The following is a 16941-nucleotide window of genomic DNA, read 5'->3' on the forward strand; positions in this document are numbered from 1 at the left end:
GTTAATCTTGCAAACATATCCAAACACCCCGTTTCTTAACTCTTAACTCCGGTTTCTGTGATCCGATTTGTTTGAAAATCAATACGCGGCTCTATTCGCAATAGGTTTTCATGACCCTAATAAGTTTTATCAAAATCACTTAAGATTTGCGTTTGGTAGGGCGGACAAAATAGTCTTTTATAAATATATACATATATATATATATATATTTATAAACATGACCGGGTAGTATAGATTTTCAAATTCTTATAAAACCGCTAAAAAAAGAATAAATTCTTAACAGTAATGAAAAACTAATAACGTAACAAGTAATAATTATTAGCTGTTAAAATCTACTTAAAAACATTTTTTTTTAAATATTATTTTTAAAATAAACAAGTTTTTTCTTATTTTTATAATAAATGAGATGTATATTTATTTTATTTTTATATCTAAAATTTTTACAATAAACTTTGGAACACACAAACAAAACTTTAATGCATTAGTCAGCCTTTATGCACCCTCCTTTTAAATTTCTGATCCGTACTACTGCGTCAACTTAATTTCGAAGATTTTCCGACCGTGAAATTAAGTCTTACTAACGTTTATGAAAACCTATATTTTTTAGCTATAAATATTAATATAAAGAGTTAGGCAACTTTTTAATTACGAAGTTTTTCCTTTTTTTTAAATTTATTTTGTTATTATTTTTAAACATCGTAGGTAATTATTTTAAAGACCGCACGACATAAATAATGCGTATCGTATCGTCCACTGTAGCAAGCGACGCGGATAGGAGACAATGCTGGCGGGTCTACAGTTGAAAAATGAAAGGAGCCATAGGAAGAATTCGCGACAGCTGTGCGCCAGAAATAGAGGTTGGGCAACACAGCGCCGAGACGTTGAAGCACAGGTGGGCGTCCCGACGCGGTAGTTGGACCGACGCCGTCGTACTAGCCGCACGTTGTGGTGACGTTGCAACAGCGTCCCGTCGTCCCGCCATGTTGCATAGTAACTTGCTCGTCATAAGTAAATCGAACTTATTAGATGTTGTTGTCCGTACTATTTTAAAAACTGTGTGTGATTTTTTTAATCGTGTCATGTGATCTACTTTGATAAGCGACTTACGATTTTAAAATTTTGAACTGTAATTATATTAATAAGTTAATTTGTTCATCTTTTTTTTTTAAAAACATCTTATCTGAAAACTCGAAACATTCATTTTTTCTACTAATTTAAAAAATTTGTGTAACTGATAATTATAAAAATGTAGACCAAAAAAATTCTTATTTTTCAAATTAATTCTTTGACATAATTATTAGTTTATAATTTATTAATTTTATTAAGTAGTGTGGGTGTTTTATAAAAAGTTTTGTGTTTTAAAATAGAAATATAACCTTAAAATGTCATTGCCTTTAATTTTATTTAATACTTTATTCTTTTGTATAAATTTCACAACGATCAATTTAATATCTAAAAATATTTGTTTACGTCTTTATTTTAATAATGCATTAATTAATAACAATTATTTTTATGGTAAATGTAGTTGACTAGAATGATTTATTTAATTAGTAAAATTTATAATTTAAATTAAATATAATTAAAAATTTTAAAAAAAATAGTATGATTGTGTTTTAAAAAATTGTAATAGGTTAATTACTACTATTTTATTTAGTTTTTTTGAGTTTGATGTGGTTTTAATATTTAAATTTAGTTATAATTAGTTATCCAATGTTTTCGCCTGAATTATATTTACGTAATAGTTAACGTAGCGTCCATGTCGCATCAAAAATTTTCATATCTTGAACGATTTCAAACGTTATTTTAATCACTGGTGTGCGTAAAAATTTTCCAGTTCGTGGATGTGATGTTAGTTATACTCTTCATGTTTGGAAAATATTTGTTTTTAGAAAAGGAGTTGGTTGGTTTTTACACGTGTTTTACATAGAAAACTTCATTATGCTTAGTTGGTTGGTACGTATACTTTTTATGTTGATTTTTTAAGTTATACATTTATAGATATCTTATTAATTGTGTTTTTATTTTATACGCTGAATACTCGTGTGTGTGTGTGTGTGTGTGTGTGTATATATATATATATCATCACATAGTTTACATACTATACTATGTGATGTATACATATATACATTACATAGTTTAAATTGTTTAGTTTATCATAAAATTATTTTATTTTAATAAAATAATTAATCTATATTATTTTTTTGTTTAACCGAAGAAAGACTAAATCGGAATGGAACTGATAATAGGATTAATCCACTGTGAATCTACAAAATATTCCGTAACTTAACCATGTATTTTAAGATAATTAACAATCAGAGTAGAATATAATAAGTCATTTTTTATATTCTACTCTGAAGTTACTAACTATCACATTTCATCTCTCCGGTTGTATGAATTTCAAAATTCGTATATGTTTGGTTCTGATTTTATAATCTCAATATTATTCATGTACATAATATATCTTCTATTGTGAGATTTATAAATTCATATCTTAATTTACCAGTTAATAATGAGGAATTTACGTTTATTTTAACTTAGAATTTTCGATATTATTTTTATTTTTATCAGGTTTACAAACTATGTTAATCTAAAACTTGTCGTTAACATGAAAAATTTATTGAGAGATTTCAATATGTTTACATCACATCTATCTCAGTACCTTATTAGTGAACTTTATAAAGTTTTAATTTTGGTAACGACTCATGTTCATCAGTTTACGTGAGGATACTGCCAAAATCAGTGAATTATTTAAAATATTTTTTTTTTTTATAATAGTAGAGTTCTACGTTTGTAATAAATTAACAGTTCCCACGTATAAATTTACAGGAAAATATTTTTAAATCTTATGACCGGGATTCGAACCCAGGACCTCCACACGAATTCGCTATCTACTCAGCCATGAAGGTCGGCTCATAAAATCTAATACTATTTAGATTTTTGTAATTAATTTTTTCTTTCAATTCTCTATTAGCCCAATTTAACTAAAAGCAAACGTATTCGAGGAGGCTTGTTCACATTGGCTATAATTTCTCGATGCTATTATGTCTCACAGCCTGACAAATCAACTATTATATTTTGAAATAAACATAATTTTTCTTTTAAATATTATTATAACGTAATCTTTTTTACTATCAATTGCTCAATTATTTATTTAAGAATTATATATTATTATTATCGTGAAGTATTCAAGTTCATAACGTAGAATAGAGACAAATTATAAGCCACAAATCTGGGTAGTATGTTATATATTGATGCTGTTTGTTGTTACATTCAATTTATTTTAACTGAATTGTTTTGCAGGATAAACTATCTTATTTAGTATTAATGTAAATCAGCAGGTAATTACACACGTTGCATGATACAAAGCACAGAATTTTGTTTACACGAAATTAATTCTTATATAAAAACGTAATCAAACACTGACTTTTAAAAAATAAATATTACTGGAAATTGTGTAAAGGAGGAATATAATTTTTTTTTCATGTCTATATTACGTTATTTTCTGTAAATTATTTCTCTAAAATTTTTATTATTATTAAAAAGCAAAAAGTATTACATCACGATAAAACTGATTTTTGTATATTTTACACACCATGAAAAATTAAACGTAATGGTCAATTATTATTTATTATAATTATTATTATTTTAATACCAAATGGAATTTTATCACAATAAATTTAAAGGAAAAAATTATTGTTTTTGAATTTTTTCTCTTATCGGAACCTGACCTATAAGTGATCTTTAACAAAAAGAAAATGAAAAAAATATGTTTTTAATTTTCACAAAATTTATTTAAAAAATGACAGCTGTTTTGGTATATAGCACTTTCGTCACATGTACATACGGATTACAAAAGCTTAAAATTGTAATACAAAGAGAAAGGTACATATATAAAACAAAAAAGATAAAGAGCATCAAAAGGGAGTGAACACATCTATCAATAATACATAAATTTAACAGTAAATACAGTCAATTCAGAAAGAGGGGGCCGTACTTAAAATAAAATACAAAGACCATCTCACGAATAAAAGTTTAACAACGGTAAACTATTCAAGTCTAAAGTAGAAAAACATTTTTAAGTTTATCATTATCCAATGATCCTAAAAGGTTCAGAATCAAACTTTTGTTCTTAACATGAAGTACTTCGAAATTATCACTAAAAACATGATTTTCATTAATTAAATGACAGGCATAATTAGAAAACCTATTGTTATTGGAAAAACAAGATTTGTGGTAACTTATACGTTTTTCAAAATATCTGCCAGTCTGTCCAATATAAACTTTATCATAAGAACCTAATGTTAGTAAACTCTGATTTTTTAAGTATCAGTTTTATTTTTGTATTTCATAATAAATTTACCAATAGAATTATGAGATCGATACTGATATCAGATTTATTTATTAGTGATAATATTTTTGCTCTTTATCTTTTTGTATTTTATCTCTTTTGGTTTTATGTATTTACTTTTCCTTTGTATCATACTTTTAAACGTTTGTTTTCTGTACGTAACATCTGAAAGTACTGTGTACCGAAACAGCTGCCATTTTTAAAATAAATTTTGTGAAAATAAAAAATCGTATTTTGTTTTCATTTTCTCTTAGTTATGATGGATTTCCATCAAGTAAAAGACACTCATCGATTATTCGAATGCTTTTGTATAGGATTCTAAAATCGATTCCTTAAAAGAGTAGGTTTCCTTGGTAATTCGTATAAGTTTTAATTATTGACCTACTAGTAAAATAGTCATAGTCAGAAAACAGGAATTGTAATTTTTACTGTTCACATTTTGGTCTAAAGGACCCATTAAAAATTCAAATTCTTACTATTATTGATGTTATTGTTCACAAATGATTCATATGAATATTACTAATTAAATGTAACGTTATTTGTCGTAATTACAATATAATAAACAGAAGCGTTTAGATTAATAGTTAAATGTTGTTTTAAATCTCCCTACCAAACTGAGAATCGGCTGGATTTTATAAATTGTTTTGTTTTTAGTAACATACGATTACTTTAATATTTTTAATTCAGCGTTTGCTTGTTTTTCTAACCGTATTTAGTTTATAAAAAAATTTCTCTAATTATATGGTGACGTTTTTCCCAATAATAGGGCTACGAATAAAAAAGATATACTCTTTCAAGTATTATTTACAGATGAGAAAGTTTTAAAGTGTAATTATATCAGAAATAGTCAATAACTTATCGTAATTAAATTGAAACGGATGTAACCTAGTTTATTTTGACGGAAAATGTGTAACTTTTGAAAAAGACATCGTATAAATTATCTAAAATAAAAAGAAGTTATAATGAATTATAAATGGGAATGTTATAAAGTTAAAATCAATTGAAAGTTTTTTTTCAACACGGTATTTTTCTATAAGCGTGATTAAATTGTTTCTTTCATTAAAATCTTTTATAACTTACTGCATGAAAAGCATATTTAGAACGTTTTACTACAAATGATATTCTGTAAAACTGTTAGTTATTTTTCGAATAAATAAAAATTATTATAATATTATACTGTTTTTTTTTTTCAAAAATAATGAAATAAATTTAGTATTAGAAAAAAACTTAAAATTTTTCATCCTACATAAGAAAATATTTTCTGGTATATATAAAATTTTATATAATTTTTTCAGTTATATTATAAAAAATTTATAAGCCGAATCATAATAACTAAATTATAAAATCAATATGCTATATGGTTTCAGTTAAAAGGGTTTTTATTTATTAAAAAATCAAAGCTTAGTTACATTTAATTTTTTTTCTATAGTCTTATCTGTTTTGATAAATTGTGATTCAGATTTTACATATTTTTTTTTTAGTTTTATAACACACAAAAAATAATAATTTGCCTAAAAAATATAAGGTAAAATATTTTCTTTATGATTTACAATATCATACCATATAATATTTTATAACCAGTTAAATTTTTATTTTAAAAATAAAATGAAAAATATAAATTGTTTCTTATTTACGTTATCCGTGTTATTTTATATATATATGTATACTAATCTTATATTTTATACGTTAGAAATAATACAGTTTTTTATATTCATTTGTATAATGTGTTTATGCTGATTTTTAAATTTGTATAACCAAAGAACATAAAAAATTTACTTCGTAATTTTATGGAACTTATTTTTTTCATAATGAAAATAAACATAATTTTTGGAAATCGGATGATCTATTTTTTATATTATATATAAATAAATAATATATATACATATATTCATCAGGTTTTTATTTACTTAAAATAAAAAATTGATTAATTCTTTTGTCGTAAAAATATACTGTACATATTTTATGTTAATATAAAAAGTTTTATCTTTTAGCGGGAAGATTGAGATTTACATATTTATTTTTTTACAAAATAATAAAAATTATAATCAAAAATGTTGGAATGAGCTAATTACTTTGACAATTTTAGTTTTATAACTGAAGAAGTATGATAAAAAATTTTGTAGGTTTTGATTTGCTTTTGGCAAATATTTCTTTTGTAACTTTTATTATATACAGATTATATCAATAATTACTTTATAGAAGTAAGCTCGTAGTAATTTATTTTAAATTTTTTTTATTAACTAAATTAAATTGTGTACGCATGTAAATTACATATTTTGATGAATAAAATTGAAATTTAAAAGGCTAGTATTGTAAAATTGTTACAATAAATATTATTATAGTACCTAGTTAATTACATTACTTGCAACGCCAGGTTCACGCACAAGTTATTTTACACGTGCCTGATATCTATATGAATATTAATTTGGTACAATGAATGAATGAACAGAATACTTTAAAAATAAAATAATTTCATTTTAAGTACGTTAACAGTACGATTATCAATTTTACTTTTTAAATAGAGATGTTTCAAGTCCAAAGGAATTTTTATGAGTACTCTTAGTCGAGTATATTTGTGTTATCACGAGAACAATTGCAATCTATAAATGTACTTGAATAATGAAAAATTATTTTAATAGATCGTCGTTATAAACACGAAACTTCTGACTACAAGTCAGATATTATACTGAAAAATACTTTAATGTTAAAATTAATCCATCGGAGTAAAAATTCTGAAAGTAAAAAATTATTATTTTTTAAACAATGTTGAAACAGTTCAGTCAGTTAGGTACAAAGTATGTTTAAATATTTTGTTTCAAGAAAATTAATATTATTGTTTTAACACTGTAAAAATTACTTCGAAGATTTTTTCTTTAATTAATTATGAAGATCTTACTTATTTATTAAATATTCAAACGTAAAAAATTTTTGATTTGTACTTCCAAAAGAATTTTTTGTCTTCTACCCAGCTCCTTCTCACTATTACAGACTAGTACATTCCAGATATTTTGAAAGTAAATTTTTATTTTTGAATTTTTGTATATATAATATATATACCAGGCAACAATTAACGCGACTTTTCCCAATCTTCGGGAAACAGGTGCAGTACCTAGTAGACGTACCAGCTACGCACGATGTTCAACACGATGTTGTTATTAATGAAATTATTATCGTTGCAGTTGAGCGCAGTCCGGCCGTCAGTAGCCGACGTCTTTCTAAGGGGATCAGAGTTTCACATTCGATGGTTTGGAAGACTCATAAACGAAACAAGTTTCATCCTTATCATAAACAGCCAGTTCAACAATTATATCCAGGAGACGGTCCGCTTCACTTGGAGTTCAGCAACTGATGGAATACAAATCGACAACTCTACAAGTATTTTTTGTTTTCAGACGAGGCAAATTTCACTGGAAATATTGTCTACTTACGCAATTAGCATATATGGGCAGAAGTTAATCCTCATGAAACGGTGGAATGCAATTTTCAGCACCAACTTAGCGTCAATGTATAGTGCGGCCTTCTTCATAACCAGCTCTTTGGACCGTTCATATAACCTGGCCGCTTAAACGATGAGATCTTGCAGTTTCTTCAAGAAGAAATACCGGAACTACTTGAAGATGTTCCTCCAGCGCAGCAAAGTATACTTTCAGCATGATGGCGCGCCTACTCGCTTCTCTTGAGGCCGTTTCCACTCACTTAAATCATCATTTACCTGAGAAATGAATCTGTTATGGAGGCCCACATTCCTGGCCAACAAGATCGCCTGATCTAACACCTTTAAATTTTTGCGTCTGGGAATGGATGAAAAATATTGTATACATTAAAGAACAAAAATATATTCTCGTGAGGAATTAATTGTCCGCATTATGAATATGGCTGAGCAACTTTAAGAACAGTTCTGAAGGATTAAAGAGAGCAACAAAAGCAGTGCAGAAGCGTGCCAAGAAACGTGTTGAAAATGGCGGGATCCTTTTTGAACATTTATTATAAACTAGTACTATTTCTAAATACGAGTAAAATTCGAATTTTTCTAACTGTTGTTTGTTTTATTCAACTTATCTTACACCATTTTTTTCAAAATTAAATTCTCTACAAGTTTTATTTGTTTATTACCCATTTAAAAAGTTATTGTACGTCAAACATAAAAAAACAGATATGTTCATTTATTGGTTTCCCTAATTTATTCCTTTTCACCCCACATTTTTCTAAAAGTACCGCAGATACGGCTCTTGGACCTACTTTTCGATCTTTTACGTCAAAACCATAAGAAATCACTACATTGCTCCTCAATTAACGTCCTAAAAATTTCAGTACGACCTCATTTAACCGGGATAGCTGAAATCCGAGCGAAATCTTTCACTAGCCGTAACTCGGAAATGAATCATTTCAGAACATATATTTATATGAAATTTTTCCTATTATTTTCACGAGTAATATAGGAAAACTTTGTTATATTCTCTGTATTTTATATATATATTACCTATTTTTTAGTCATTCATGCCGCTATATATTCAAAATGAGAGGCAGCAGTGTCTAGCGAGTTACATAATACATTTTTGTTGTAATATTTTTAAAGAGCTATTGATAATCTGCCAGAGAAATTTCTTAATATATATATATATATTAAGAAGCGGATAAGGTATAAGCAATGTATTGTTTCGGCCTCGCATCTTGAAAATTAATGCCAAAAATTTGTTTTTCTGTAACAACTTGAAAAGAGTGAGGTTTTTAGAAATTATTGGTAATACAATATTAAGCTTATAAAATCGTATGTTTTTTCCTAATGTTCTAAGCACATTAGTTTTTAGAATAAAATAAAATTTTACATCATGGTATAATAGAATTGATTATTTATGATTTTACTTCCTGTTTGGAACTAAAAAAGTATATTGTTCTTGCAATATAGTATACTCCGTTCTTTGAAGGTATATTTTCAGTACACAAACCAAATTTTAAAATTATTTATGAAGAAATGCAAAGTTTTCTACAAATTCAAAGCTACAAAACGTAATCCTTGCAAGGTTTATAATTAGATAAAACAAATGTTACTGTAATTTAGGTTTCTCATCGTACATACCTTAAAGGGAGTTAAACCTATTAAGAGTAATTAGCCAATACTTAGATTCACCATTTTTAAATATTATAATTTTTTGTTTTTTATGCAGTATTTTCGTTGTCAGTTTTTTTCATGATAGCAGACATAAAGCGTGACCCACCGGGTTGGTCTAGTGGTTAACGCGTCTTCCCAAATCAGCTGATTTGGAAGTCGAGATTTACACCGTTCAAGTCCTAGTAAAGCCAGTTATTTTTACATGGATTTGAATACTAGATCGTGGATACCGGTGTTCTTTGGTGGTTGGGTTTCAATTAACCACACATCTCAGGAATGGTCGAACTGAGAATGTACAAGACTACACTTCATCTACACTCATACATATTATCCTCATTCATCCTCTGAAGAATTATCTAAACGGTAGTTACCGGAGGCTAAACAGGAAAAAAGAAAGAAAGACATAAAGCGTGAAAACAACATCTTTCCCAGAATTTTCTTTTGCGTCTAATGTATTTCTTAATATAAATGCAAAAATTTCAAGATAGTCAGAGAAGTGCAATACTCTTTTAACATAATCCTTCATAAATAATAAAATAGACGATAAAGAATTCCTGCTTGTTGTGCAAGAGAAGTAGGTTTGCATACGATTTTAGAGTTGTTCATTTTAACGACGAATAAGCCATTGCAGGCACGACATCAAAATTAACGAAACAACGAATAAAACGATAAAGTATGTTGTATTATTTGGTTTTTGTTGTAACCAGAAAAATATTAAACTTAAAAAAATTCGTGATTCGCTGAATTAAAGCTGCCATGTTGTTTCTCATTTGGCCGCGTGATTAGTTTAAAATAACTTATTATTCGATAAAATGTAAATCTTGATTTTATTTTCCTGACAACATAGCTTTAGAACTGTGCATAAAGAAGGAAATTATGGTAATCAGTCAAAAAATAGCATATGGTTTTTTTTGCGTTTCACGAAGTTTCGTGACCCGGGGACCAAAAAATAATAACAAGTGAGGATAATATATTTGTACGTCCATATGTGTGTTTGAATCTTAGTAACTTTTGTCTGGATAAACTGATTTTTATGTAATTTTGTACAGAAATTAGTAGTTAATTTGTAATTAATTGTAATTAATATTAATTTAATTAATTTGTACAGTAGTGTATAGAATAAATTGTTGGTAAAAGTTGGAGTCAATATCTCCTGGGAGGGAGGGGGGTAGATAGTTTTTGGGATCGATTTTTTTCAAAATTTTCAAACATAACCCCTTTTTATATTAAGCTCAGTACGTGCGTGTACGCGTATCTTTCCATCTAAAAAGAAAAATTTCTCCAAAATTCTCCCTTCCGGAAAAGTCAATAAAAGCTATGTTTTTATTAATTGTATTTTTTGAATAAATATTTTTATTGTCTTTCTAGGTATAATAATATAACAATTGACACAAAAAATAAATTACTTTGGGAGCAGTACTGGTGGTGGGGAAGCCAATCAAACTTTAAAAATATTAATGTTCTGAATCTTTTTAAACTTTTTTTGGTTTGCTTAGACTTTTAATAAGATTAAAAGTTTTAATAATACATTTTTGGTGATAATATTACAATAGTATTTCATCTATTACCCCCTCCACCACCAAAAAAGAAATCTTAAGTAACTTTTTATTGGTTGTACATTTTTTAGTGAATTTTTTTTTTTTTTTTAGATGTTCCACGTAACGTAGTAAACGTAAAAAAAATCAAAACATATTCTTGGAAGGTGATTTTAGTGGGGGAGCAGAAAAATAGCAGATTATTTTTTTAATTTTTAAAAAGTTTGTTGCTTATTTAAACATATAATGAAAATTTTATAATAAAACTTCATCTTAAATTAACCCCACACAAAAAAAATCTTAGGTAACTTTTATATATCATTATTTTTCCACTAAATAAGGATTAATAACCAATTCCAGGAAAGTATTGCAACTTTGTCGTCAGTTTTTTTTTTTTAATAAAAACCTCGGAACTGGTGGATATTTACTGCTATGTAACTTACAATTCCACTTTTTAACGACTGAATAAATTTTAGATTAAAGTTACTAAATTAAATCTAATTTATTAAACACAAGTAAACATGTATACGTTATAAAAGTACAAGATGTATATGTATTTATTAATCGGTTTAAATATTTATTATATCATTGCGTTAAGAATTAATAGAATTTTTAAGGTAGTTGTTTATTCCGGTTTGGAAGAGAATATTTTACAGTATTTATTTTCCTCTACCCTTCTATTTCATTACGATATCTTTGCAGATTGCATGCACATAAAAAACTAGTCGGAAAATTTCATTCATAAAGTATAAGATCATGCATGTTTCATGCATAAAATAAATAAATTTATACATTAATTATATTTCTTTCTAAGATTTACTTTACCTACGATAGCAGTCACAGCTATAGAATTGCCTCTGATTTTTATTTATTTATTTTTATTTTTTTCATATTAATTTCATTATATATATTCATATCATTATTTTATATATATCATAATATTAATTTTATGCTTTGAATCTAAGGGAAATTTCTGTTTTTAATGTAAGTTTTTTTTTATTAAAAAGTTAATTGCCTCATCAGTTTGTTATTTATGTATACGTAAGGATATTTTAAAAGTTGTAGATAATTTTATAAAAATTTTAAATTACCTAATCAGAAATTAATAAAGTGTTAGATGAAAGACACAGTTAGCCTAAAAGGGATTATCTGACTGGTAACTCGTTATATATTGAACTAATATAATACATACCTTGCATTTGTATTAATGGGAATATGTAAATTATGTTATGATGTAAATATATCACATGACTGTCGATATTAATAAAATAATGCATTGATAGTGAATAATGGATTGATTATATTTAGTAATAATAGTAATACATTGAGTAATAATAATACGAGGGTTATTTTTTTTCAAGGTTCGATCGGTCACGAAATTAAAACCACAGTGAAATAAAATTTTTTTTATTTGTAACAAGTAAGTACTTGTTACAAATAAAAAAATTTTTAACTAGGTAAGTACCTAGTTACGCGATTTCTCTACATAGTCGCCACTCCGATTTAGACATTTGTCGTAGCGTGGTACCAACTTTCCAATACCCGTCGTAGAAAGAAGCCGCCTGTGTTTTCAACCATGTTTCTACACTGGTCCGCAGCTCGATGTCTGTGCCAAAATGTTGTCCTCTTAGCCAGCGTTTCATGTGAGCAACGAGGTGAAAATCGAATGCAGCCAAGTCCGGGCTGTATGGTGGGTGATCAAACACTTCCCAACGAAAACGCTGCAGGAGCTTCTTTGTTACAGCTGCAGTGTGCTGCCGAGCATTGTCATGGAAAAAGACAATGCCTGATGACAACATTTCTCTCCGCTCATTCTGAATTGCCCTTCGTAGACGTTGAAGAGTCACGCAGTATGAGGCTGCAGTGATGGTCGTGCCTCGTTCCATGAATTCCACCAAGAGCTGCAGACCAGCGTAGAAACATGGCTGAAAACACAGACGGCTCCGTTCTATGACGAGGGTACTGGAAAGTTGGTACCACGCTACGACAAATGTCTAAATCGGAGTGGCGACTATTTAGAGAAATAGCGTTAACTATGTAAGTACTTGTTACAAATAAATTTTTTTTTAATTTCATGACCGATCGGACCTTGAAAGAAAAATAACTCTCGTACATTAATTATATTTAAATACCATTAATATCCCCAATTGATCATGGGTGAAATAAATAAATAGTTTACCCTGCCCTCTTGACCTGTAACATTATCCGTTATAAACTTATAACTGCTTCTTCTTGTACACAATATATTACATAGATTACATGAGCAATGGATAGATAAATTATTCACGGATAAAAACCGAATACTCAAGCATTAGCCTAGATAGATCAAGGGAACGTGATAATACCGTAATCACAGTAATTTCAGCAAGACAATTAATTATAAAATGAAATATTTAAAAATCCAAGTATTTAATTAATACATGAGAATTTTAAATTAAATCCATGAAGATAATTAGTAAAAATAACTACAAAAAAAAATTCAGAAGGCCTTATTGAAAATTATATGAGCAACGCTCTCTTTGTTTTACTGGTATAAAATATTCAGAAGTTTCAAATTTTCTTTTTATTAATATTATTTAAAAAACCTTATTCGCGTAGCAATACTGTTTTTGTGAAATAAAATCTTTAAGTTCTATTTTTAATAAATTGATGGTAAGATTTTTTAGGTAGTGTATTTATGTTTAATAATATGTTGCCGATAATTAAGAATGTCATTTAAGTATAAAAAGACCTTATATGTAAGTAAAGTTATTATGTTGAGTTATAGAAAATCTGTATAACCCCGTTGCCTGGTTTTATAGAAATTATGTTGTTAAATACGTTTTAATTGAAATAGGTTAAATACAATCATAATAAGTACTCATAATAATCATAAAATTAAATTGACCGATTTTGTTAAGAAAATAAAAATCATGTAACTCTCAAGGAAAATGGTTTGAATTAGATTCCAAAAATTCATATTTTGGTAATTATTATTCTGTCGTTCTTTGTGATACAATCGTAGCGGCTACGTTGTTTTTCATCTGGAAGGTATTGGTTTTATATTTTTTGGAATTTTTTATAAGCTACAGAATATCATCTCTTGTAGCTGTAAATGTGTGTTAACCAATTACTGCTAAAATAAAAGATTAATAAGTTAAATTTCATTCATATTTTTCTCTAAATTTTAATAAAATTACGATATTATTATTAATCATTTGAACTGTGACTGTTAGAAGTAGAATTAGTAAAAGAAATAAAATATTTCAAAATTCTAGTACTTAATAATTTCTAACTCTAGTTACTTAATAACATTTTCTCATAAGGTTAAGTCACGTATTCTGGTTATCTGGTCATAGATGGACTTCATACCCAAAAATCATATTTATTCCTAATATTCATTCCCGTAAATCAGATAGAGTTCAGTAGGAGGTGTTAACGGTATTTCAAATCAGTACTTTTGCAATAAAATAAAACGGGTTCATTATTTCCTGACAGTTATAATTATGTTGCTAAGGCCATGAGAAGGATTTTTCGAAGGCAAATTTTGGGCATTAGAAAATAAAGTATAATGTTAGGCTTATATAAAAAATAGTATGTTATTATGCCAGTTTTAGAATATCAGTTAAAGAAAATAGCTAAATAATAATATGCTTCTGAGAAAAAGAGCTGTGAAGAATTTTTTCTCAGCCTAAATCATTTTAAAAAGGTAATAATTTTATTAATATCTTCTATGTAAATTTTATACATATATATAAAATATTATCTTAAATTTAATTTAAGTTTATTTTCCTTTTGATTGGATAGAATTAAATATAACAAGTCATATTTTACTTAAAATTATTATCTTTATTAATTTGTTGGGTTAACCAATCAACTACACAAACTTGTAATTAAATTCACTACGTTTCATTTAGAATTCTCTAAACTTCTTCAGGTGACAATTTACATTCATACACATATCATACAGAATTCTCTTGCAACCTGCAAGAGTATGCAAGTATGCAAGAGAAATACTTTAGATAAGTATAATTATCTAAAGATAAGATGCATTGATTAGTTAATTTCTTAGTATGCAAAAGAATTTTGTATGATGTGTGTATGAATGTGTATTGTGTCACCTGAGGAAGCTTAGAGAATTCTAAGTGAAACGTATTAGCCGGCCTCCGTGGCGCGGGTGGTAGCGTCTCGGCTTTTCGTTCGGACGTCCCGGGTTCGAATTCCGGTCAAGCATGGAATTTTCATACGCTAATTGTCATTCATGTCATCCTCTGAAGTAACACCTAACGGTGGTTCTGGAGTTAAAAAAAAAAAAAAAAAAAATGAAACGTAGTGAATTTAATTTAATAAAAAAAATTTAATAATAAGGATAATATTTTGAGTAAAATATGTCTTGTTATATTTAATTCTATTCTATTCAATCAAGAGAAAAATAAAATTAATAAATTAAATTTAAGCTAATATTAATATATATATATATATATATATATATATATATATATATATATATGTATATACATAGATGTAATAATTTATTATTATATCTAAATTTAAAAAATAATAGTAATTATATACACAAATAATAATACTAATAATTTAAATTAAACACATTCTTAATACGTTGTTTAATAGAAATATTTTACTTCATTTACTTAAGGCACAATATGGTTTGTTAAATTTAAGTTGGATAATTTATATTCTGTTTTCAGAAACTTAAATTATTGGTAAAGTTTCTTCTTTAGCATACCCATAAATTTAAACTAGTAAATCTCCTTCTTATAGTTTTTAATTTATTAATTAATAATATTTTCATTAAAAAATTAATAAAAAAATTTCTTAACAAAATTTTAATTAAATTCAATTTTACGCTTAATACTTTTTTTTTAAAAACGAAGAAAGTTTTAAATATTTATTCATTAACTTTAATTATTTGTGGTTTCCAATCTACATACTTTATTTGTATACATACATATACCATGTTATGTAACACATATTTAATCATCTACCGGTAAATTTCCTATAACATTAGTTTTCATATTTTTAAGATGCATATAAAAGAGTTATTTTTGTAATTCACCTCAAGCTTGACCAAGATTCAAACCGGGATATTCCATATAAAAATAAAGTGTAGATATTTATGCCAATTTTAGTGCGTATGAAAAACTACGTTTCTTTCCATAACGGCCGGTCGACGATGATATTAATTTTAAATTTAAACATTTGTAACGACAAACCTAGCAAATATTATAATGAAACATTTTTAAAAATTTAATAAAGCTTCCAGTCGTCGTGGCTACCTTCCTCGATGATCTTTGAACATCACTCTCTTTTCTCTTTGATTGGTGCTATCAGGAAACTTGTCGCTGAACATTGTCACAAACCGTACTATTAGAATATTAAAGTATTATTAAAGAACATTAAAACATAAAATATTTTAATTCACTATTGTGCGATTTTTTTTTAGTTAATATTAAGTTAATTATACTCAATCCTAATGTAATTAATGACTTAAATAGAAGGAAAGTTTACTCTTGATTTTTATGAACATATCTTTATGAACATCTATTGATCTATGGAAATATATTTGCATGAAAATAAAAAAAAATATATAATTATACATCTACTAAGCATTAAATCTTACCGGAAAAATTAATCATATAAAAATTTAAAAGTATATTGGCTATGTTGCTTATAAACATATTCTAAGAAGAGCGACTGTTTATTTTGGTAAATTTTAACTTAGAAAGAAAGTGATTCGCCGACCTAGTGACGTACTTAATAATTTACGTTTTCGTTTGGTGACAGAACTGAATGCACCTGGTCCAGCTGTAACTCTTTATGCACTTAGATTCTTGAAAGTCAAGGCTCACTACTTATAAACTTCTAACATTATTCTAGGTGATTATTTTATGTTATCTCTCTATGAAATAGAGAGAAAGATTTATTTAATATTACCTTTTATCACCGTT

At 26.9% G+C, this 16941-nt stretch overlaps 1 protein-coding gene across 3 annotated transcripts in view; it reads left to right on the top strand.

Annotated features, from left to right (window-relative positions):
- Nucleotides 1-1547: 1547 nt before the first annotated feature.
- LOC142325068 (uncharacterized) overlaps nucleotides 1548-16941 on the top strand; it is a 968357-nt gene continuing 952963 nt past the window's right edge. For all 3 annotated transcript variants that reach the window (XM_075366386.1, XM_075366387.1, XM_075366389.1), the window contains exon 1: nucleotides 1548-1953. In XM_075366386.1, the coding sequence (XP_075222501.1) occupies nucleotides 1939-1953 (15 nt within the window). In that variant the 5' untranslated portion in view covers nucleotides 1548-1938. The remainder of the gene's footprint in view (nucleotides 1954-16941) is intronic.

The sequence above is a fragment of the Lycorma delicatula genome, chromosome 5, assembly GCF_047948215.1.
Source record: "Lycorma delicatula isolate Av1 chromosome 5, ASM4794821v1, whole genome shotgun sequence".
Classification (NCBI taxonomy): domain Eukaryota; kingdom Metazoa; phylum Arthropoda; class Insecta; order Hemiptera; family Fulgoridae; genus Lycorma; species Lycorma delicatula.